The sequence below is a fragment of the Onychostoma macrolepis genome, chromosome 12 (genome assembly GCF_012432095.1).
Source record: "Onychostoma macrolepis isolate SWU-2019 chromosome 12, ASM1243209v1, whole genome shotgun sequence".
Lineage (NCBI taxonomy): Eukaryota > Metazoa > Chordata > Actinopteri > Cypriniformes > Cyprinidae > Onychostoma > Onychostoma macrolepis.
In genome coordinates, this window is record NC_081166.1 from 9,749,227 (window position 1) to 9,774,526 (window position 25,300).

The window sequence follows — 25,300 nt, forward strand, 5'->3', positions numbered from 1 at the left end:
ACTTCACCCTGTTACCTGATAAGGAGAAAAAGGCAATGAAAGACAAACTTAAGTCTTATGCCAAATAATAATACATACCTCTGCCTCTTCATATCAAGATAAACTGTTAAATAACATCTATTTGCATCCAATGGTGAAGATATTTATGATTGATTAGTAATTAATCACAACTGATTGATTTACAATATTATTAAACTTATAAAAATAATTACCCGATATTTTTATGGAAATGTATGTTTAATATAAAATAATATTATGGAAATGTGTGTACTTTACTATGAAAAAAGAAAGTATACTGTATTTTAAAAAATAAAGAAATGTTGCATTTATTACAAAATTGCAATATTATATATTAAAAAAAAAAATTCTAGCAAAATGGGTGGTTTAATATGAAATTACAATATTGCATGTATTAAAAATAATTAATTAATTAATAGTAGTATTTTACTAAAATGAGATTTTAGTGTGAGTGTGAAATTAATTTATTATAAACTAATTAATTTATTATAGGTTTTTTTCACTTTCCTTCCCTTGTCTTAAAACAGTATTTTTACACTTCCCTGGCACTGCGGCCACTTACCAGAAAGAAACAATTCAGGTGAGGGAGGTAGAACCAAGAGCCTATGACTACACCAATGAGACGGCATGAAGGGAAAATGTGGATAAAGTCATGAAGGAATGGTTTAAAGATCAAGACTTGGTCACTTTGTATGTTGGCAACCCAGATGAAACTGGCCACAAGTATTGGGCCTGACTCTCCTGAGCGCCGTGAAGCAGTCAAAAAAGTTGACCGAACTGTGGGCTACATACGGGAAACTGCTGAGAAACACAGACTCAGTGACCATCTGAATATTATCATCACAGCTGACCATGGCATGACCATTGTGTTCAAAGGAGGAAAAGTAAAAGACAGAGTTCTCACTGACATTCCAGGATTCTCTAACAAAGATCTGCAGTTCCACCTGTTGGACTACGGACCTTCTGTGATGCTCTTGCCCAAAGAAGGGATGCTTGACAAAGTTTATGAAGCCTTGAAAGGAGGACATCCAAACCTTCACGTTTACAAGAAAGAAGACATGCCTGCTCGACTGCATTAAACATCCACGTATCCTACCCATCATTCTCTTCTTTTCTTCAGGGCAGTAGGACCAGATTTCCACAGTAATTTGTTGGTTGAACCATTTGAGACCATTAATGTTTACCCTCTAATGTGCCACTTACTGGGGATAAAGCCAGAAATCAATGACGGGTCACTGGATAACACCCGACCCGACACATGCTGATATCCAACGGAGAGTCATGTGATTCTGGAGGTAGATCCAAATAAAAGTTTTTCAACTGTTTCTAAATTCAAGAAAATAAAAGTGATTTGTTGACAGGAAAATATTTAGACATCATGCTGACATTTTGTCCCATTTAGTCTATAATATAAAACATAACATCCGTGTTGCCCTTAAGTGAACTTCTGAGTCAGCTTGATAAGATATACAATAGGTTCCTCTCTTCAACCCTATATTAATTACATTAACATACACGGCGAACCAATTCATCTTATCATCAATGACATAACTTTCAGGTCAATCAATAAAAGTAATTTAATTCACAATACTTTTTTTTTTTTTTTTTCTCACAGATGTTCGCGAGTCGAGTCTTCAGAATGTGTTCAATGGTCTTTCTGCTGTTTCTGGATTTTTTTGCTTGTGTTTGTGGTTGTTACATCCTACAACAGATATAAAAGACGCAAAATTAATGCAAAGTACGGCACAGAACTACATTAAGAATTGTTATTGTTATTTTTAACAGTTTTATTTCAGTTTTGTGAAGATCTGATGCATTTCTTTACCTTTACTCTCCAACAGAGTGAAAGGATGAGATGAAAGCCGACTCCACGCAAACATCGTTCTAAGAGGGACAATCAATTTTTTCTTGAAAGGTCAAAGACAAAACATTTGAACTGCAGAATTTCTATTACTTTTAAGAAAGTCTATAATACTGTTCAGACTTCTAAAATCATATAAAGGAGGTGGATCATTATTTACATTAATAAATACCTTTATCTCCAATGGAAGAGCATAATATAAGCAGAGCTGGGTAGTAACTGATTACATGTAATCTGGATTACATAATCAGATTCCAAAAATTAAGTACTTTAAGAGTAAGTTACATTTTAAAATACTCGTAATCAGAATACAGTTACCTTTTTATGGATTACACGATTACATATTATTCACACAATAGCAATAAATTATTCATAATTCATTGATTCTCCCTAATTTCTCCTTTTCATTTTTTTAATTTTCCTTTCTAAAATAGCCTACCGATTATATACATATTATATATGTATATATAGTCCAGTTTTGTGGACATTCACACAAAGATCAGTCATTAGTCAGGTGGCGACTGCATTTGACCACTGGATTTACAAAAATCATTTCAGGTTTAAGAAGGGTTTCAACATTGCATCAATTACTGATGAATACATTCTTACTCTGTAGAGAATTATTACTCTGTAGGTTTTTTTAAGCATGTTTTATTAATTATAACTTATTAAAATGCACATATTCAAGTTATTTTGTATGCGGGCATTACAAAACTTTTTTTTTCCATCTAAACCTTATTCACCAAATAGCCTATTTTTGCTTTAAGTACCCCTGAGATTATAAAATAAATGTTTCAATAATTAAGTATCACATTTGCATGTTCACGGTTTCTTTGATGTTGATTAATGATCACATGGCATGCAGGTAAACAAAAATATTTCATATTTTTTAGTAAGTGTTGTATTTAAAACAAAGAATATAGAGATACAAAGATGGTTCACTCCTATACTTATGAATGGGAGAAACTGTAATGCGCAATATGGAGGAATAGTCCCACCTTCTAAATGAAAAAGCCAAATTTTCCATAGAAACATGGGGCACATTCAAGCCCAAACCTGCACTGTACAAAAATAAAAAAAAAAAAAGTTGAGCCAACTTAAAATTTTAAGGTAATCAGCTTCAGCAGATTTTTGTTGAGAAAACTCAAAAATCTGCTGAAGCTGGTTGCCTTAAAATTTTAAGTTGGCTCAACTTTTTTTTTTTTACAGTGTGGTTTCCGGGATGAACGACATGCTTCCTGGAAACGGTGTGCAACGGGGTTTGAGATGTGTTTTCTCATCAGCAGCAACATGTATATAAACCACGCTGTATTAAAGAGACAGCTCGCACAATGGTTCCAAGTAAAGTCGTTTACAAATGTGTCCGCTGCAGCTCGGTATACGCAACAATTGAAGATATTAAAGACATGGTAACAATATAGCATATCAACATGATGATGTAGTTGTTTATATTTTTAGCTTCATTGCAAGGCAAGTTTATTTATATACCAAATTTCATACACAATGGTAATTAAGTGCTTTACATAAGAATGGATGGCAAGGGCAGTGACTGCAACATTGAGCATATTTTGCAGTATTAAACACGTATTTATACCGATTTCATCAGGCTCTGAAAATTCTTCAAAGAAAACACAAAGAATGGCCTTCTCAGCTGCCATAGTTGCAACTCTTGCGTCATCAGAACAGGGCGTCCAAAGCGGCAACGTTTCCGTTTAAAAAACGTTTTGCAATGTTTTGACGGGGCTGAACGCAGCCCTGACTAGACCAGCCAATACGCATGCACAGTCATAAGCACGTTATGACTCCGAATGCCCATTGGCTGGTCTATCCTGAAAAATAAGCTTTTTAAACGCTATTTGACCATAAGAAACAACTTTCATGGGAAAATTAATTTCATATTTTTGTTGCTGATTTGATATATGTAATTTAATTGTGAGTTCAGCTAGCAGTTTTTGAGATTTCAGGATTCCCCCATTCATTAAGATTGGTCTTGTATGAGCTGCCTGGAGGCGTTGAAAGTATGGCCGCCAAGTGAAGAGACTTTCAAATTTTTTTGAAATTTATTTTCATTTAATTTTTTATGATTTAATTAATTGTCAGCTTTTCATTAAACTCACAACCCCCCTACAGTTCCTTTACGAACCCTAGTTTGGGAAACCTTGATGTAATATGTTTAATGCACTTCATGTTGTAAATTACAATGAATGGAACAAGTTTTCTTACTCTTTGCATCATTATGGTACAAGATAATGCTATTTAAATCAATGTGATAAACGAGTTAAATCAAAAGTAATCTAAAAGTAATCTGATTATATTACCTAAAATGTGTAATGTAACGGATTATGTTACTGACTACAATTTTTGTCATGTAATCTGGAATCAGTAACGGATTACAGTTTGTAAGTAATCTACCCAGCTCTGAAAATAAGCCACTTATTAGTACATTTGTTTTCAATTGTCATCATAATATACCCTTAAACAGCTAGCATTTGACTGAATTTCATAGGTGATGGTGGGAGAGTGCATCATAAAATGCATTATGAAATTAAATATGTTTTGGACTCATGAATGTGTATCACACGAATGCAGCCATATTAGCATGTGCACTTCAGTTATTGAAAGCCTGGGTCAAGATCATGAAATTACCAATATCAATAATGCAAGCCGATGCAAAGCATATACGTATGTGTGTCAGATAGCTCTGCATAATACCAGAACAGAAACTGGACTGCAAATTTGAGGGACTGAAGATCTTGTAAATTAAGTTTTACAAGTTTAAAACAAAAACAGCTATCCAGTATTTTTATAGGTGCCTATCTAATATAATATAAAGAAACAGGAATGAAATAATGTGAGTGAATAAAATATTGTTTCACTTTATTTTGATGGTCCCTTTAACACATTCTGTTGACTATAAGTAATGTTGCACCTACATTTCTACTAACTCTCATTAGAGTGTTAGTAGTGTATTAGTTGACTGGTAGGGTTAGTGTTAGATTAAGTTGATACGTTCTTGCAAAATTACTTCTAGTCAGTAGAATATCTGTTGGGAGACCAGCACAATAAGGAGTTAGTAGATATGAAGCAGACAGTCTATTAATACTCTTATGAGAGTTTGTTGGCATTACTTAGTGTCAACAGAATGTTCAAAAGGGACCATCAAAATAAAGTGTTACCTAAAATATTTTTGAACTCAAACCTCTCATTTCAAAGAGTATTATTTTATTATTTTTTAAGAGAGAGAGTAAAGTTATGTATGAATTTTCTGTTGAAATCAACATAAAAGCTACATAACTTGCATAATAACATAACTTTTAAGTTTACTTTGACTGAACATAATGGAAGCCAGTGAAATATACTCATGCATCATGGATGAGCAAATTATGTCAAAAATGCTTCGCAATGAGTTTCATAAAGAAGAACAGTACAAAATTAGTCCTGATTCTTGTGCAGGTCTGAACCACATTTTATAGGACTACCCTAAATTAGATTAAGAATATGAAACTACCACTCAAATGCATTACCATACAGTACTCATAACACAGACATTCCTTTGGGACACATATTTACAATTTTAGATGTGCATAATTTCAAAATCAAATAATCCAAAGAATATGCATAAATATTGTGTGGTTACAAACAATGGAAATACATTTTGTCATCAAGGACCATGCATAACTTGACATAACCTGGTGGTTAAAGAACTATACTGCAGGATCCCATGGCAAAAAGACCAGCAGGAATGTTTAAGCTGTTTAGTGTTGGTCCAGTGAAGCTGGTTATTCAAAGAAACTGTGCTAGGTAAGAAGGCTGGAGGGAATAAAACAGAAAGTTGTGGTGGTCATTTCAACAGGGATGATTCCCAAGTTGGCTAAGAGCAGAAATTAGTCAACAACTCAAGGGCCACAGTACTGTTCACACTTATAACGTTTTTGCAAAGAAACAGCCCTTATGGAGCTTCCATTCTATACTGTAGCTCAACTTTTGAAGCACTGTCTGATTGATAAAGTCCAAATGCTTAGTTTTTCCATCCCAATTGCACAAGCATAGATACATAACTCACTTAGTCTAATTAGTGGTTAAACGCTTATCTTTACCTTCACACAATACAGCCTTGATATAAAACAATGTTTCATTATATAAGCAGTGAGCTGTAAATCGGAGAAATGCCGTTCAGAAAAGAGCTGTATAATTGCTTTTGTCCCATAACTTCTGATAAGCCACTTGATAAGCAGTGTTGGGGAGTAACTACATATAACGGAATTACATAATTTAATTACAAAATAAATGTCATTGTTATTAGTTACAGATACTGAAAAAATAAAAAAAGTGTAATTAAATTACAGTTACTTTTGAAAATGGGGGTTACATCTGAATTTCTTCACACACACACACACACACACACACACACAAACAGATTTAATTGACTTCTTTCATGAATTGCATTGACTGCTCTAAAATGAGACACCAGTGTTTCAGGAGTTTCGGACACAGAATAGGACACATGCTTATTAGATAACTATTTTATTTCCTATTTCGGTTTATGCATATGCTTTATTTTTTAAGATACATTGTTTTTTTCCAAGGCATTGTTAGATGCCAGTGTTTCCTGTCATAACTATGCAAACATTTGATTTCAAAACTAGTATCACAGCTATTAAACTATTACTTATTATGATTTTAAATCTGTATTTAACCTCAGAATGATCTCAAAGTAAATAAGAGGTGTTAAGTCTGATTTTGTGGTGGCTGTGCTTTAAATTAAATTATTACATGGCTCTGTGGAATGCTTGATTCTGATTGGTCTGTCGTGACATTCTAAGGTATGTTATTCCTCGATAACTACTGGGTAAAAGCTAATAACACAGACTCATCTGGGTTACTTAAGTTGGTGCTATATGCTTGCTAGGAACAGTTTTTCTTGGAAGCTTTGCGTTTGGTTAGCTGCACTGTAAAAACAGATAAATTGACTTAACTTAAAAAAATTGAGGAAACCCGTTGCCTTAAAATTTTTAAGTAAATGATAATTAAAAATAATAAGTTAAGTGAATTGTCAAGTTCACTTAACTTTCTTAAAAAATATTATTATTTAATAATAACCCTAACCCTAACCCTAACCTAACCCTAACCCTTTAAATCATTTTAAGGCAACGGGTTTCCTAAAATTTTTTAAGTTAAGTCAACTCATCACTTTTTACAGTGTAGTTAAATATTAAAACGCAATTAAATTTTATGTATACAATTTGCGTTCAAATATTTCAACTCAGATCAGTGTTTCATGTCTAATTATTTACTTTTGTGGCAAGCAGCCGTGTAATAAGCGGGATAATGTATTCAGTCAGTTGTTATCGCAAAATAATGTACATTATCCCTTACTTATTATAATCTTAATTCAAGTGATGAAGGATTTTGAAAGTGTGACAGTTATCAGTGTTGAGTACTGTAAGGTTAACCCTGTCTGGTTTAAATGTTTGAAAATGATTAACAGTTGAAAATATTAGAAATTTAGAAAAGTAATCAAAAAGTAATCAAATGTAATAAATTACATTACTTTAATAAAGTAATTGAAAAGTTATACCTCTTATTACATTTTAAATAGGGTAACTTGTAATCTGTAACCTATTATATTTCCAAAGTAACCTTCCCAACACTGTTGATAAGATACCAAAAGATACAGAAAGGGTTGGCAAAACACACACACACACACACACAGACAGACAGACAAAAGGATCAGTCAAAATCTGTTAGATCAGAAACAACCATCAGGCCAGCCAGGGAAAAGCAAGATTGTAACATCAACAGTAGTAGTGGAATACCTGTCATGTTACTGGCACTGAGTGTTTTGCTGCTTATATTCCCTGCGACTCTTTCTGCTCCAGTCAGAGATGGCTGTACCACAGGCAAAAACAAACTACTACTAATCAGCTTTGATGGGTTCAGGTGGGACTACGACCGAGATGTGGACACCCCAAACCTGGACAAAATGGCTGAGGAAGGAGTCAAGGCAGCATATGTCACTCCACCTTTCCTGACCATCACTAGTCCTACACACTTCACCTTGTTATCTGGTAAGGAGAAAAAGCAAAACATTTCTAATTTAAAGTAAATAGATTGAAAACAAGTTTTAGATACAGGCTACATTCCAATTACAAAAATTAACCATGGTTTTACTACAAATGACACCAAAAAGCCATAGTTAAACCATGGTAAGCACAAATTAACCATGTTTTTGCTACACTAACCATAGTTTAACCATGGTATTTGTAGTAAAACTGTGGTTATACAAATAGTAATCAATACACCAAAAAAACATGGTTACTACACTTTTACTACAATAAAACCATGGTTAATTTTCGAAAGGAAATATATGCTGATTTAGTTCTTAATCAAACCACTGAATATCTGTACACTGAACCACTGTATATGTAAACTTGCTAACATTGGGCATAAACATATAAAAGCAGAAATATATATAAAAGCACGTTATTTTGAAGGTTTTTTTTTTTTTTGGCTTTTATAAAAATTGCTAAAAATACCTAAATGTGTCTTCATTCAGCCAAGTTAAGGTTGCTCTTTGCTTGAGTATAATTCAGAGTAAAGAAATAATAAAAAAATCATGCTGACTAAATTATGTCTGCTCTGACCAACCTTAGTCGCAAGTAAATCACAGTATACAGTTGAAATTGTGTGGAAATGCATTTATGCCACCTCTGAGCAACATTAAACAATATGTAAAGACTTTTAAATGCCATTTCAGAAGTGCTTCTGTGCCACCTTTGTGGCATAAATTTGGCATAAGTAAAGTCAATTCTGAGAAAAAGTCTAGTATTTATTGTATGCAAATGCCACTTGCTTTTATAGAATGCAATGAAATTTACACTTTTTGTAAGTGCAGCTTATATGTCCAAATATTTTGGGGGCCATATTAAGATGCAAAGAGAGTAAAGGCAATGGATGTTTAATTAATGGACAGTTTTAGGATCACAATATTCTTTTGAGATTTCATATACTGTAGCTCAAACAGACATCTAACTACCAATGCTAATGTCATGGGTTTGATTCCTAAAGAATGCACAAACTGATAAAATATATACAGTATAACATGAATGCAATGAAAGATGCGTTGGATATATGAAACTGCCAAATGAACGAACACAAAGGTAATCTTGTGGAAATCTCAGCAGAACACAAAACTCATAAAATTCGTTGCACTAAAAAAAATATGTATTTGTCCCCAGGAAGGTACATTGAGAACCATGGTGTGATTCATAACAATTGGTTCAATACATCCACACAAGAGAAGAAACAATACTACATGACACAGTTTGTGGATGAATACTGGGATAATGGCAGTCTACCTATTTGGATCACCGCTCAAAGACAGGTCTCAAAAAGCTTGACACAAAAGCTTTAGTATACTATATCACACCCTATTATACATTTGCTTTAAATGGGATATAACTGACTTGTAAATTTGTCCTTTCTTAGGGAAAAAAAACAGGATCTTTACACTTCCCTGGTACTGCGGCCACTTACCAGAACGAAACAATCCAAGTGAAGGAGGTGGAACCGAGGTTTTATGATCACACCGATGAGACAGCATGGAGGAGAAAGTGGACAAGGTCCTGAAGGAATGGTTTAAAGATCAAGACTTGGATTTTGTCACTTTGTATTTTGGTGACCCGGACTCTACCGGCCACAAGTACGGGCCTGACTCTCCTGAGCGGCGTGAGGCGGTCAAGAAAGTGGACCGCACTGTGGGCTACATACGAGAAACTGCTGAGAAACACGGACTCAGTGACTATCTGAATATCATCATCACAGCTGACCATGGCATGAGCACCGTGTTCAAAGGAGAGGATGTAAAAGAGATAATACTCAATGACATCCCTGGATTCTCTTTGAAAGATCTGAAATTCCACATGGTGGACTACGGACCTTTTGGGCTGCTGCTGCCCAAAGAAGGGATGCTTGACAAGGTTTATGAAGCCTTGAAAGGAGGACATCCAAACCTTCACGTTTACAAGAAAGAAGACATGCCTGCTCGACTGCATTACTCCAAACATCCACGCATCCTGCCCATCGTTCTCTATGCAGACCCAGGATATGTCATCAACGGGGTGAGGAATCAGTAAATACCTATAATGGACACAATAAACATACGTGGAAATCATTGTGCTATTATATGTCATTATTTCATATGTTCTAAATGTTCTTCCAGTTCTACGTATTCCAGACAAATAAAGGGGAACACGGCTATGACAATGAGGTCATGGACATGAAGCCTTTCTTCAGGGCAGTAGGACCAGATTTCCACAGAAACTTGTTTGTTGGACCATTTGAAACCGTTAATGTTTACCCTCTTATGTGCCACTTACTGGGGATAAAGCCAGAAATCAATGACGGGTCACTGGATAACACCCGACACATGTTGATATCTGATGGAGAGTCGTGTGATTCTGGAGGTAAATCCAAATGAAAGCTTTTCACCTGTTTCTAAATCTGATACTAGAAAACAAAATGGTTAGTTGACAGGTAAATATTTAAACATCAGGCTAACATTTTGTCCCATTTAGTCTATAATATAAAACATAATAGCTGTGTTGCACATAAGTAAACTTTGAGTTAGCTTAATAAGATACACTCTTAAAATTAAAGGTGCTTAAAAGGTTCTTCACAGCGATGCCATAGAAGAACCATTTTTGGTTCCACAAAGAACCATTCAGTCAAAGGTTCTTTAAAGAACCATCTCTTTCTTACCTTTTTATAATCTGAATCTGTTAAAGGTTCTTTATGGGACCATTTAGACCAAAAGGTTCTTCTATGGCATCGTGAAGCACCTTTATTTTTAAGAGTGTATACAATAGGTGCCACTCTTCAGACCATAAATTACATAACATTCAGGCCAATCAATAGAACTAATTTAATTCACAATACTTTGTTTTCTCTCTCACACACGCACAGATGTTCGCGAGTCGAGTCTTCAGAATGTGTTCAATGGTCTTGCTGCTGCTGCTGGATTTTTATTGCTAGTCTTTGTGGTGGTTACATCCTACAACGGATATAAAAGATGCAAAATTACTCCAAAGTACGGCACAGAGCTACATTAAGACTTGTTACTTGTTCTTTTTGGGACAGTTTTTGTCTGTTTTGTGAAGATCTGATGCATTTCTTTATCTTTACTCTCCAACAGAGCAAAAGACATAGGAGATGAGCATGAGATGAAAGCCGACTCCAAGCAAACATCGTTCTGAGAGGGACAACTGATTTTTTCTTAAAAGGCTAAAGACAAAAATTTTAAACTGCAGAATTTCTGTAACTTTTAAGAAAGTCTATAATATTGTTCAGACCTCTAACATCATAAAAAGGAGGTGGATCACTATTTATACTAATATATATCTTTATCTCCGATGGAAGAGCATAATATAAGTTACTTAATATGCCCAAAAGTTTTACTGTATGTACATTTGTTTTCAGTAGTCACATAATACATTACCATACCCTCAAACAGCTAGCATTTGACCGAACTAAGTAGGTGATGGTGGGAGAGTGCATCATAAAATGCATTATGAAATTAAATATGTTTTGGACTCATGAATGTGTATCACATGAATGCAGCCATATTAGCATGTGCGCTTCAGTTATTGAAAGCCTGGGTCAAGATCATGAAATTACCAATACTAATAATGCAAGTTGATGAAAAGCATGTATTTGTGTGTGTGTAATAGCACTGAATATAAACGGGATTGTGGTTTTTAAGGATTAAAGAGCTTGTAGATCTTTGAATATCTTGGAGACCTATAAGTTTAAAACTAAAAGATATGTCCAGTATTTTTGTGTTTCTTATATAATATAATATAATGATAGGAAACTGTTGTATTCTCTTTTCTTTATCTTGGTCTGAACATAATGGAAGCCAGTGAAATATACTCGTGCATCATTGATGATCAAATTATGGAGAAGTGAAAGGCCTTAAACAGAAGAAAACACCATGGACTGGCCCAGTCAAAGCCCTGACCTTCACTCTTAAAAATAAAGGTGTTTCAAGCAATACCATAGACAAACCATTTTTGGTTCCACAAAGAACCATTCAGTCAAAGGTTCTCTAAAGAGCCATCTCTTGCTTTCCTTTTTATAATCGGAAGAATCTTACTCGCCACAAAGAACCTTTTGTGAAACAGGAAGGTTCTTCAGATGGTTAAATGTTCTTTATGGAACCATTTAGACAAAAAGGTTCTTCTATGGCATCGTGAAGCACCTTTATTTTTAAGAGTGTTAATTATGATTGAAATGCTTCACAATGGCCTCAAAAGAGCAATTCACACCAGAGATTTATAAAGAGGAACAGTACAAAAATGCCGGTCTGAACCACAATTTAGAGGATTACACTAAATTAGATTAGGAACATGAAACTACCACTCAAATGCATTACCATACTCACAACACAAAACAGACATTCTTTTGGGCCACATATTTACAATTTTAAATGTGCATCATTTCTTAATCAAATAAACTGAAGAATATGCATAAATATTGTGTGGTTACAAACAATGTAAATACCTTTTGTCATCAATGACCATGCATAATTTAACATCCCAGGTGAAAAAACAAGTGCACTTCCATAATGTACTTAAAGTGCTCTTTTTTTGCGCACTAATTTTGTACTTGATATACTAAAAATTATCCTTTAGTACTTCTTAAGGTCAACTTAAGATCATCTAAGTGTACTCAACTGTGCTATTTTGAGACACCATGAATATGAAATAAAATGCACTTTTAACATACTATCTTTGTATTTAACAAATGTATTTAGTTAGCACTTGTAGTACACTTGAACCCATCTTTCATACACTAGTACACTCAAGTGTACTACAAGTGGTAGCTAAATACATTTTTGAATTACAAAGATAGTATGTTAAAAGTGCATTTTAGCTCATATTCATGGTGTCTCAAAATAGCACAGTTGAGTACACTTAGATAATCTTAAGTTGACCTTAAGAAGTACTAAAGGATCATTTTTAGTATATCAAGTACAAAATTAGTGCACGTAAATAGAGCACTTTAAGTACATTATGGAAGTGTACTTGTTTTTCACTTGGGATAACCTGGTGCTTAAAGAACTAGACTGCAGGATTCCATGCCGAAAAGACCAGCAGGAATGTCCAAACTGTTGGTCCAGCAGGTGAAGATGATTCCCAAGCTGGTTAAGAACAGAAATTAGTCAACAACTCAAGGGCCACAGAACTGTTCACACTTAGAAAGTTTTTGCACAGAAACAGCCCTTATGCAGCTTCCAATCTATACTGTAGCTCACCTTTTGAAGCACTGTCTGATTGATAAAGTTCAAATGCTTAGTTGGACGCTTATCTTCACCGTCACACAATACAGCCTTGATAGAAAACACTATGTTTCATTATATAAGCAGTGAGCTGTAAATCATAGAAACACTGTTCAGAAAAGAGCTGTATAATTGTTTGTCCCATAACTCCTGATAAGCCACTTGATAAGATACCAAAAGATAGCATAAGCATATAATTTCACCTCATAAACATCAGAAATGTGAACTTTAGTGTGCAGAAAGTGATGGTAAAAAAACAGACAAAAGGATCAGTCAAAATTGGAATCTGTTAGATCAGAAACAACCATCAGGCCAGCCAGGGAAAAGCAAGATTGTAACATCAACAGTAGTAGTGGAATACCTGTCATGTTACTGGCACTGAGTGTTTTGCTGCTTATATTCCCTGCAACTCTTTCTGCTCCAGTCAGAGATGACTGTACCACAGGCAAAAACAAACTACTACTAATCAGCTTTGATGGGTTCAGGTGGGACTACGACCGAGATGTGGACACCCCAAACCTGGACAAAATGGCTGAGGAAGGAGTCAAGCCACCTTTCCTGACCATCACTAGTCCTACACACTTCACCTTGTTATCTGGTAAGGAGAAAAAAGACAACAGCAATACATTTCCAATTTAAAAGGCCTAGATAATATACAGTGACACTGCAAAATTCAAGTTTTAGAATTTGGCATAAATACATGTAAGAAAAAACATACACAGGTGCTGGTCATATCATTAGAATATCATCAAAAAGTTGATTTATTTCACTAATTCCATTCAAAAAGTGAAACTTGTATATTATATTCATTCATTACACACAGACTGATACATTTCAAATGTTTATTTCTTTTAATTTTGATGATTATAACTGACAACTAAGGAAAATCCCAAATTCAGTATCTCAGAAAATTAGAATATTGTGAAAAGGTTCAATGTTGAAGACACCTGGTGCCACACTCTAATCAGCTAGTTAACTCAAAACACCTGCAAAGGCCTTTAAATGGTCTCTTAGTCTAGTTCTGTAGGCTACACAATCATGGGGAAGACTGCTGACTTGACAGTTGTTAAATATTCTAATTATATGACCAGCACCTGTAGGAGCAAATTATTTTGAAGAATTTATTTATTTTTATTTTTATGAAAATCACTAAAAATTCCTAAATGTGTCTTTATGCAGCCAAGTTAAGGTTGCTCTTTGTTCACGCAAAATTCAGCAAAAAATTATGCATTATGTCTGCTCTGACCCTTAGTCGCTAGTAATCACAGTATACAGTTGAAATTGCTGTGGAAATGCATTTATGCCACCTCTGAGCAGCATTAAATATTGTGTAAAGACACTTAAATACCACTTCAGTGCTACTGTGCCACATTTATAGTGTAAATTTGGCACAAGTAAAGTTCATACAAGATCACAATATACTTTGAGTGTTCATTTACTGTAGCCCAAACAGACGAGCATAATGCTAGCATTGCTAATGTCATGGATGTAATTCTTAAGGAATACACAAACTGATAAAACCTTTGCGGGTCAATATCAGTGTAGGGTGCCTTTTGGTGTCCTGTACATAAATAACTCATTTGCCATGAAAACATCTCCCATGCACTGCTCATTAAATTTGATTGAGAGTAGAATACAGTCAAATCATAAAATTAAAAAATGTTGTCCTCTATTAATATTTTGTTCAACTCAATTTGAGTGTATTCATCATTTGGTCATAAAAAAATATATATTTTTATTTAATAAAAAAGAAGAATTTGTCCATGTCCCTCAAATGGTTGTCCACCCTGTCGTGTTGGGAAAGCCGCCTATTTAAGAAAAGGCCATCCCCTTTAGTGACATCAGGACAACAGATTTTTTGTCTCTTCAGTGGTAGGAATTTCAACCGCTTAGGTGAAAAAGTTGGTGACTTTTCAATTGACAAATTTTCTTCGTCTGAGTTTGCTTACTTGCTTTTCCTAAGCTTAACATGTCCACCCTGTCTGCATAAAATATGCCAGAAGTGATTAGAATACAGTATTTTCAAAATATGTAAGTTGAAATATACCAAATTCTCTTCAACAACCAGACTAAATATTTAGCTAGTCACAGTTTGTTGTAAGCTAATATGCTAATTGAAGCTCAAAATATCCACCCTGTCGTTGTTCCAAAATGTCCACCCTGTCGGCCACTTAGACTCGATGGAGTGGACATAAACATGACAGGGTGGATTGAATGAAAATGAATGGGGAGGGTATATCAATGTGATTGATGTAATTATATTATTTATTATTATTATTATTATTATATTATTTTTTTAGAAGTTTAATAAATGTTTCATTTTCATATTTTGTCATGATTTGTGTTCTGCATTATGTGTCCACACCATCATGTGTTGGTCCACCCTGTCATGTTGATATTTTACAATAATATTTTAAATAATAATTCAATCATATCTGTATAATCCAGTGTGTAGCTAGGTGTGGGGGCAATAACATGCAAACAAAAAAAACTGCATTAAAATATCACAGTTTTCTCCAAATAAGAAAAAATACATGTGTGAATTGTATGAGTTTCTTTAAAAACACATGGTTTACATAAAATCTTTTATGTATTTATAATTTGAAAGCAAACAAATAACCCTGTTTAGAAAAGGGACATCATACCTTTGAGAAAATATAATTTGCATCTTAATTTTGCAATGAAAACGTATTTAACAGTAATGTCCATGACAGGGTGTAACGTAATGCCAAATGTATGAACTAGTGCTGTCAAATCTATACATTTTATAGATTATTTTTTTCATTTTAACGGGTTAAAAATATTTAACGCAATTAACGCAGGGGCGGCGCTAGACACACACTCCAACTTCGCCTCAGCACCAGGCGCTAGTCAAACAAGCGCAGAAAAGGTACAGGTGACAAGGAGCTTCAGTAGTACAACAGTGAACTGCTATCAGATGAGATGTTGTCAGGCCATATGTCATTAAAAACTATTTTTCCTGTCCTGTCAGCCAATATACTGTGCTTGTAGCGTGCTTGAAGCATGCCAGAAAAGGTAAAGAGTTGCGAGAAAATACAATGCCCCTCAGATCCATGTCATGTTCAGCAGCGGCAGCTCTTAAGGAACCAAAATAACCTAATAACCCAGCTGCTGTGATGTCTGTTGTTAATCGAAGAGCAGAAGAAAACAAAGAGGAAATCAATCACTTTTGTAGCTTTAAAGATTCATCTATATTTAATTTAGAATTTAGTTTTTGATAACTTTATTCAATTCCTGTATATTTCCTACTTCCTGAAGGGCACAGGTAGCTAAATATGACATTTATTATAATGGGTTTTTGTGAAGATTGTTTTAAGTTTGCTTAAATTAAAAGTTGTTATTTTTTAAAGTCTAATAAATGTTCAAATTGATAGCTCTCACTAATACCGTAATGTTGAATGGCTATAGCCAATGGTTAAATATTAGGAAAAAGAACAATTTCATAGAGACATCAGTAGTATTGGCATCAGTGATACTCTCTATTAAACAAATATTAAAAATACACTGTCTTCATGTTGTTTCTACATTAATTTGAAGATTGAATGTGAAATTATTGCAATATTCAAGCTGGAGAAAATGTGCAATTAATTAGTAAATTTTTTTAATCGATTGATAGCACTAGTATGAACCCAAATGTAATCTTCTGGAGAAGTCTCAGTAGAACACAAAACTCAGAAAATTAGTGACAATGAAAAATAGGCCCATGTATTTTTCCCCAGGAAGGTACATTGAGAACCATGGTGTGACTCATAATAATTGGTTTAATACAACCACACAAGAGAAGAAACAATACTACATGATGCAGCTTGTGGATGAATATTGGGATAATGGCAGTCTACCCATTTGGATCACCACTCAAAGACAGGTACATCTCAAAACATTACAGCTTGACACAAATAAGAATAAAAATAATATATTACATCAAATATACATGTGCTTTAAATAAGATATAACTGACTTGTAAATGTGTCCTTTCTTAGGGTCTTAAAACAGGATCTTTACACTTCCCTGGAACTGCGGCCACTTACCAGAACGAAACAATCCAAGTGAAGGAGGTGGAACCGAGGTTTAATGACCGCACCAATGAAACGGCATGGAGGGAAAATGTGGATAAAGTCCTAAAGGAATGGTTTAAAGATCAAGACTTAGATTTTGTCACTTTGTATTTTGGTGACCCAGATTCTACCGGCCACAAGTACGAGCCTGACTCTCCTGAGCGGCGTGAGGCGGTCAAGAAAGTGGACCGCACTGTGGGCTACATACGAGAAACTGCTGAGAAACACGGACTCAGTGACCATCTGAATATTATCATCACAGCTGACCATGGCATGAGCACCGTGTTCAAAGGAGAGGATGTAAAAGAGATAATACTCAATGACATCCCTGGATTCTCTTTGAAAGATCTGAAATTCTGAAGCCTTTCTTCAGGGCAGTAGGACCAGATTTCCACAGAAACTTGTTGGTTGGACCATTTGAGACGTCAATGTTTACCCTCTAATGTGCCACTTACTGGGGATAAAGCCAGAAATCAATAACAGGTCACTGGATAACACCCGACACATGCTGTTATCCAATGGAGAGTCATGTGAATCTGGAGGTGAATCTGGAGGAATCTAAATAAAAGTGCACATCTTACAAATCTGACCAAATAATTCAAATACTTATTATATTGTATATATTTGTAGTTGTATAGTTTATACTTATTTAAAATCTTAGAGGTCCGAGATAATTATTTTGATTATTTTAAGAGGTAAAAATTATCATACTTTAGAAAATATGATAATTAAATTACAGACAATAGCAATAATCTTCTATATAATGCTATATTATACTGCTATATAAAGTCAAACTCAATCTCTGCTTTGCTCTTAGCTATCTTTACAGTTAAAGACAACTTATGATAGTCATCAGATCTGGGATTTTGATAAGGTATCTTGATAAACCTTCATGTAAATTACACCATTCAAACAAATAATACCATAAAATTGTAACACTCTGTCAGCAAATCACTCCAAAAAAATGGTGCTGTATAGCACTAAAAGTGGTTCTTGGCTCATAATCATAGGGGAACCACTTTTGGTGCTATATAGCACCATATCTTTAAAGGTGTCAAATGGTGCTATGTAGAACCACAGGAGGTGCCATATTGCATTGTATTTCTGCAACAAAAATGGTGCTAAACAGCACCAACAGTGGTTCTTTGACTCGTAAAGAACCTTTAAAGGGGCTTAACAGGTTCTGTATATGGTAGCGGTGTTATATAGCCCCTCAGTCATGCCAAAGAACCGCTGAAGAACTGCTGAAGAACCACTGAAGTACCAAGATTTGGTGCTATATAGCACCAAAAGTGGTTCCCCTATGATTACGAGCCAAAGAACCACTTTTAGTGCTATATAGCACCATTTTTTTAGAGTGTGGATAAAAACCTGCAAAGAAAGTTTTACAACTCTTTTATCCTGTCCTTCACCATATGACCCCATGAACCGATAACACATGATGAACCAGCACTATTATCATCTTATCACAAATTACATAAGTTAAAGGTCATCAATCAACTTTTTTTTTTCTCGTAGATGTTCCCAAGTCAAGTCTTCATAACGTGTTTGTTGGTCTTCCTGCTGTGGCTGGATTTTTACTGCTTGTGTTTGTGGTTGTTACATCCTACAACATGTATAAAAGACGGAAAGCGAATATGAGGTATGACAAAGTTCCATTATTGTTTTTTTCAGCGCATTACCTCTCTATAAAAATCTGATGTATTACTTTACCTTCACTCTCCAACAGAACGAAAGTCATAGATGATAAGGACCAGATAAAAGTTGACTACATGCAAACATTCATTTATTCTTGAATTGCTTATCATTTAATACTACAGTGGGATCCAAAAATCTGAGACCACATTAAGACAACATTTAAGGCCTTTTTTCCCATTTAAACCTTGGTGTAAGGTTTTAGGCATTTGGATGGATGGAAAAATAAATAAATATTTTAAAATATTTTCTATTTAAGTATTCACATCAAGGCATCTCAAGTACACGTGTCAACAAAATGTAAATTTTTCAATTTACCCTTCATTTATATTGTTATGCTGATGAAATAATTTGTGATTAAAATATTACATTAAATTATAAATGCTGAAAATATAGTTTGTAATTTTAAAAAGTTGTTTTAAATTATAAATGCTTATAAAATAATTTGTAATAAAAATGTTGTTAAATAGTTTGAAAGCAAACTGCAAAATAGAAGCATTTTGACTGCTTGTCTCAGACTCTCCTCTGCTTTATGTTGATTAATATGCAGCATATATTATACAGTATATACTGATGCCATCTAGTGGAAATAGTGAGTATTTTCAAACTCAAAACAATTGTGACTGTACTGTATGTGAACCAACTGCATTCAAGTAAATACTAACTGTTAATGATGAAAATCACACATTCTTTACTCAATTCTTGAGATTTTCCTTTCTTCCAATCCCCTTGCATGCACACACACATTCAATTTAAACTACACACAATAGGCTGCACAATACCAGTCAATTCAATGGAAAAACACAAAGCAGAAAAAGAGCTTATGAGGACTAAATGACTGACAGAAGTTATCATTACACAAAGCTGCAGATTCAATGATTTATGGTGAAATCCCGTCCAGTCATGTGGAATTTTCCCAAAATAAGTTTAAGTAAACAGCTCATGACAAAGAGGCACTCAGAGCAGGCTGGTATGCATAAACAGTTTGAACAGTGTGCTGCAGTGTAGCCCCCTCCAAACACATTCACACATACACATGCACATACACACACACACACACACACTCAGTCACCCGCCAGAGCAGAGCCAGTCTGGAAATGTGGAGTCTCCCCCTGGCACGCGCGCCCAGACTCCCATCCATCTTCCAGTGCAATAACATTTCTCTGTCTCTCTGTCTATTGCTCTACTACTGTTGCAGGACACACACTTTTCTCCTGTCTACAGAGATCATCCTTTATGCTGTTGGATGCAGGGCGCTTTTAAAGCAACATAGTCTTGAATGCAGAAACTTAGCACACTTCAATCAATGAGATGTCTCTCAGCGGACATATTAAACCTAAGTTAAACTCAGTTGACAATACTTGTGGCAGAATGTTGAAAACCACAAAAAAAAAAAAAAATCATTAAGACTTGTCTCTCCTTTTCTTTCAAAAAAGCACAAATCTGGTTTACAGTAAGGCGCTTAAAATAGAAGCCAAATTTAAGCTTAATACAAACGTAATATATTTCAAAAGTATCAAAGTGTAAACAATGTGCATGTCAGTGTTCTTTTGGTACTTGTATAGTTTATTAATATTTTGACTCATTTCTTTTTTATTTTCTTTATTTCATTTTGTTTTCATTAATTATTATTTTTTATTAGCCTATTATTATTATTAATTAACTAATTTATTTAAATGAGGCCTTGGCAACTAGTTGAAATAAAATATATTTTTTATGTATATTAAAATATGTTTTTTATGGTTTTAGTTTGAATAGAAGAATTAATGCAAGGTCTTTTATAAAATTACAAGCTGCTCATTTCTGCTTTTAAAGCTTTCAAAAATTGGCCCATTAGCTTCCATTGTAAGAATCTCACCATTAAATAATGAATTGCATTTTTAAAGAAATTAATCGAAATTTTGTGGTAATTAATATTATGCCACAAATGCTTTCAATTGGGCTTATACTGATTGTGTAATATTTCCTTTTGTCAATACAGACATGTATTCTTTTAAACTTCACCCAGTTTCGGATCTGTCAGTAACGACAGATAGGAGACAAGCGTTAACTGCTGTGCTTCCTCTTGAGACCTTGTTATGACTGTCATTTTGGCCAGTCATAGTGCAAACACTTGGGAATTTCCCTCTGAAGACCTACATAGCACTTTTATTTTATCACAACATGTCAGCTCCTAACCGGGCCACTCTAATATTCTCTGCTCTCATCCATTATTAGCTGTGAGAGCACATGTCAAACAGCCACATTCTTCTGAGTGGATTTTCTCCTTCCCTCCGACTACACGCATATCTGCGACGCTCAGCGCTCAGAAGAACGGTTGAGCCGGGAAACAAGCATGTTTACATCTGAGGCTTAACCAACGTGCTGAGCTGAAGGGAATGCAGAACGGCGTATCAACAGGATCATGTGGACTATTTTTCCAGGGCTATTTCAGGTTCATAGTGTATTGCTTTTTTTGAGCGCCACCTTTACTCCTCTCAACGGGCAGAATATACCGAAATAGTTGTCTTATATTAATTTGAACAGTCATATAAATCAAAAATTCAAATATAGAGCCTCTTTATTGTGGTCTATCCAATAAAACTCTCAGTGGATGAGGTTTGAAACCATTTAAACTATTTCACAGGGACTGGCCAAGATGCACTGGTGGTCTTGGTCAAACGCCATGTCTTCCCGCGGCCTTGTCTCGCGGGGGCGGACAAGAACCGTGTCGCCTCGCACTCTGGTGAGACCTCTTAGGGGGTTGCGATGACAGATTTACTCTGACAAGCTCTGTGGTACGGCCGCCTGGCTCCGGACACCAGCACACCTCTCTGACATACCTGTCAATGAGGTGTCACTGCACAGAAAGTGCGCCATGCTTTCTTCTCCACGCCACCATGGAAACACTGACTCAACACCTCCATATCCTCACTCGCTTGCTGCTACAGTCCCGCCCAAGCAGTTCTGATGAGGCATTCCTTTGAGCTGAAACAAGGCGTTAATCCATGATAACTTCTCCTCGTGCCAGCATGTGGGTGCAGGTCTCTCCTCCAATGCTTGCCTCATGCTTTCAGGCCTGCCAGGTTGAATAACTCTAATGTAGCTGCAAGATTTAGGAGGTAATATCTATGTAAAGAGGGAAATGGTCTCAGCAGTAAAGCCATAAATCTGTCATTCATACTTTGATGGATAGAAGCTTCAGAATCGTTTTCACAAAGCAGCCGAACACAAAAGCTGCCATTCGTCTGTGTCATATATGGTTTAGTTTTATGTATTTTTGCGAGCAGTGATGTGTACAATATGGCACTAATAGGCAAGATGCTTTTTGCAATGTAAAAACAGATGACGTCCTTCTGGACGAAGGTTTAATCAAAATCTGGTTATGGATTCTCACGTATATAAACAGTCAAATCAGAGTACAATGAGTCATGTGCTAAATGGAGCCAAACCTCTCTGACCGTGAATATCTAAAGAACAAATTAACCAACAGGGCAACTGGCCATATGCCCAAAGGCCTATGACCACTTCACTTGACCACCATAAAAGAAGCCAGACTTAATGTACAATGACAAACTTTTAAGGAACTGGAACATGAAGCTAAACGTGAAGAGTTGCCTCGCCATCTTACCTGGTCATGAAGGAGAACTATCAGACATTATAGACCATAACTAAATTCATTCTATGTTATTTATACTGTTTGTCTATGTACACATGCGTCAAATGAACGTCTTGGGCCATTGCTTCATATCTCACTTTTTTCTGTCGAAGCATGCTGTATTTCGTGCGTCGTTATGTTCTGTTGGCGGCAAATGTCTTCTCTCTTCCGGATTAATGTAGCCTATGTCGCGTGTTTATATATATTATTTGATTTTATTCTTAAAATCAGTGGATAGTGATAGCTAATTAACAAGGGTGTAGAAACACCTAACCTTGATCGTAAGCCTAAAACATAAAACGCTATATTTCCTGAAACGTTATCTCTCAATTCTGATTGGTTGATTGGAATGTTGATCCAGGAACATGTTGTAGCTACTTGGTGAAATCACGCTCACCTATGGGGACCTATAGACACAATTCAATGTTACAGACTGAATGAATCGGTCTTCATGGTGTTGTAATTTTTCTTCAATATATGAAAATATAGCGATAGCCTATAAAGAATTAGCCTACCTATTTGTGAATATGAATAGCCTCTCAGTCAAATAATTGTGTAAGTTTTATAAAGTCATGATACATTTTCTAGATACAAAAATCAATGACTTTCAGTGTCCGACCTGTCTTTGGATTCATTTAATTAATTCGTGTTCTTATATGGACCACTAGGGGGCGCATTGTGCACGGCATACACACAGTATAAAGGATGCTGGAAATGTCCACATGCCTCAAGGTACGATGTATTGATCATTCAACAACAAATTATGACGACTGATCTAAAGCGATTCTAATGTGTCCTTCTGGATGAGAAATATATTCAGAAGAAAATGAATGATGCTAAAAGAGGTTTGGTTACCTATGCTGGTTAAATGAAATTGAAATTGAATGAAATTCTTCTACATGCCTTGTCTTAATACTAATTCTTCATGGTTATACTAATATTATACAAATATATTTATGTATTAGTGGATGAAGTCAGTAGGCTACATTGACTGAATAAGAGTCAGGCCTGAGTCAGACCGACAGATTCTAAAACAATTAGATAAACCATTGCTACATGTTTGTTTTGTTTGGCGGTGAAACAGAAGAAAAAGAATCAAAGATGAATTAATTTAGAAAATTGGATTAGCAATTCTCCTGCCGCCTCTATCCATCAAAAACACCACTCGTTTACTTTGGAAAACGCAGCCGAGACATTTAATGCCAGCGTTCTTTACGACTGTTCACATCTTCTGTTACACCACTTCTCATGTTAAGAAAGGCTGTGATCCATAACATTTCAGTCCTGAGCCTGCATTTGGAAATAAATAGTGGGGCTATCATTCAAAAGGAATTACAAACTTTGATTCCATTACATATACAGACACAAAAACATGCACTCACTTGCTGTCTCACAAACTCACCCAACACACACACACACACACACACACACACACAAAGCAACGCTCATATGCAGAGGCACACGCGAGAGTGGCGCCACAGTCTGCTGGGTGCATTTATTATGGATCAGCTTTGCCAATACTTTAAACACCAGTCCAACCTCCTTCAAACAGCCACAGGCCGATACGTGATGGATCCCGCTTTTGCGTAGAGAATCAATGCAGGACAAATAGTTCCTACTTCGGTCCGTGTCAGTACCGCCATCCAAAACACCCCTCAATCCAACTCCTAAATTATGTGAGTAATTGATCTGGACAGCGAAAGGCTGAGATTTTGGGCCTTGCATGTTCAGTTTGCCACAGATTTCCCTGGCGGCTCAGTTGTTGAGCTCTTGATGAGCTTCCATGATGTTAATTAGCTTGAACACAAACAAAATACTGTTTCCACACGGACTGAAGGTGATCTGTTCCACCTCATTACAAATTAAACCTCCATACATTCATCTAATCTCCTGTAAATATCTATTGCAGCAGTCGAGCGAGACGACAGCGCTGTGAAATTTCAAACGGAGGAACCTGATCTAGACCTGAAAATATTGAGAACGAAGCATACGGGTGGCAACTGCGTACACAGAGATATGTCTTTCAGTAAAGGATTAAAATGTTTGTTCGAAGCGTTATGAATACAGAAGAAGAAGAGATCCTTCCTGTGCTACGGGAACGAGTCCGTTCTTTACAATATAGACAGCGATGGGTGGAACGATGGCACAGAGCCCACATTGGCCTGGCGATTGGGGGAAAATTATAGGGCTACGCTGCCAATTTCTTAAGGGAAAAAAAGCAAGGAGGAACAAAAGGGAGATGAAGCTTGCGGTTTGATTAAACCTCAGTTGAGTCAAGTATTTGCCATCCCTCATGTTTGTGTAGTGTTTTTGGAGGGGAATAAATGATGAGAACTTGAGCTCAAACTGAAGGCTGAAGGGGTTTTAGGCATTTCTATCTGTCAACCTTGAGGAAAAGTGCACAAGATGAGCTTTCAGATTTAAATTGTTGTTTTTCCTCAGTAAAAAAACAGAATTTAAGGTTGCAAGACACTGAAAAACATAAAAATAAAAACAAAAAAACCCAAAACAATACAAATCTTACCAAAAGTCAATGATTTTTTTTATTAAATGTAAAACAAAATAAATTTTAAAAAAAATCAACCGCATGCCTTTTAATCTTTTTGGATTTGGATCAATTTGCAGTCCAGATGATTGTGCATTGATGTTCCCCTTTCATTAATAAGGAGACGTTC

The 25,300-nt window shown here is 35.5% G+C and overlaps 2 protein-coding genes, 1 long non-coding RNA gene and 1 pseudogene across 6 annotated transcripts; 3 read left to right on the forward strand and 1 right to left on the reverse strand.

Annotated features, from left to right (window-relative positions):
* Positions 1–375: 375 nt before the first annotated feature.
* Positions 376–7,905, forward strand: LOC131551526 (ectonucleotide pyrophosphatase/phosphodiesterase family member 7-like; annotated as a pseudogene).
* LOC131551068 (ectonucleotide pyrophosphatase/phosphodiesterase family member 7-like) lies at positions 7,649–11,620 on the forward strand. Its single transcript, XM_058793698.1, is given in 7 exon segments — positions 7,649–7,947; positions 9,118–9,263; positions 9,368–9,482; positions 9,485–9,999; positions 10,101–10,344; positions 10,844–10,967; positions 11,073–11,620. Coding segments are annotated over 7 exon segments (1,452 nt in total). The 5' UTR covers positions 7,649–7,700; the 3' UTR covers positions 11,134–11,620.
* Positions 9,915–13,702, reverse strand: LOC131551071 (uncharacterized). Of its 2 annotated transcripts, none has more exons than XR_009273691.1 (6): positions 13,579–13,702; positions 13,194–13,268; positions 12,975–13,079; positions 10,842–10,931; positions 10,258–10,387; positions 9,915–10,018 (listed from the first exon to the last, which is right to left on the reverse strand). It is a non-coding gene; the product is annotated as an uncharacterized LOC131551071 (long non-coding RNA). The 2 variants fall into 2 exon arrangements; XR_009273692.1 differs by having other exon boundaries at positions 10,834–10,931.
* LOC131551070 (ectonucleotide pyrophosphatase/phosphodiesterase family member 7-like) lies at positions 13,545–21,315 on the forward strand. Of its 3 annotated transcripts, none has more exons than XM_058793701.1 (5): positions 13,545–13,815; positions 16,958–17,103; positions 17,219–17,835; positions 18,812–18,935; positions 19,023–19,279. In XM_058793701.1, the coding sequence occupies exons 1-3, from the start codon at positions 13,584–13,586 to the stop codon at positions 17,651–17,653; spliced, it is 813 nt and encodes a 270-aa protein (XP_058649684.1). In that variant the 5' UTR covers positions 13,545–13,583; the 3' UTR covers positions 17,654–17,835; positions 18,812–18,935; positions 19,023–19,279. The 3 variants fall into 3 exon arrangements, with proteins under 3 accessions (XP_058649684.1, XP_058649683.1, XP_058649682.1); XM_058793700.1 differs by lacking the exon at positions 19,023–19,279 and adding an exon at positions 21,206–21,315 and having other exon boundaries at positions 13,583–13,815; XM_058793699.1 differs by having other exon boundaries at positions 13,583–13,815; positions 17,219–17,776.
* Positions 21,316–25,300: the final 3,985 nt, after the last annotated feature.

Bases quoted from the DNA above. Each gene is read 5' to 3' on its own strand.
- LOC131551070 (XM_058793701.1), top strand. From the start codon at position 13,584: ATGTTACTGGCACTGAGTGTTTTGCTGCTTATATTCCCTGCAACTCTT. The intron at 13,816-16,957 runs GTAAGGAGAAAA...ATTTTTCCCCAG, and splicing joins ACACTTCACCTTGTTATCTG to GAAGGTACATTGAGAACCAT. The intron at 17,104-17,218 runs GTACATCTCAAA...GTCCTTTCTTAG, and splicing joins GGATCACCACTCAAAGACAG to GGTCTTAAAACAGGATCTTT.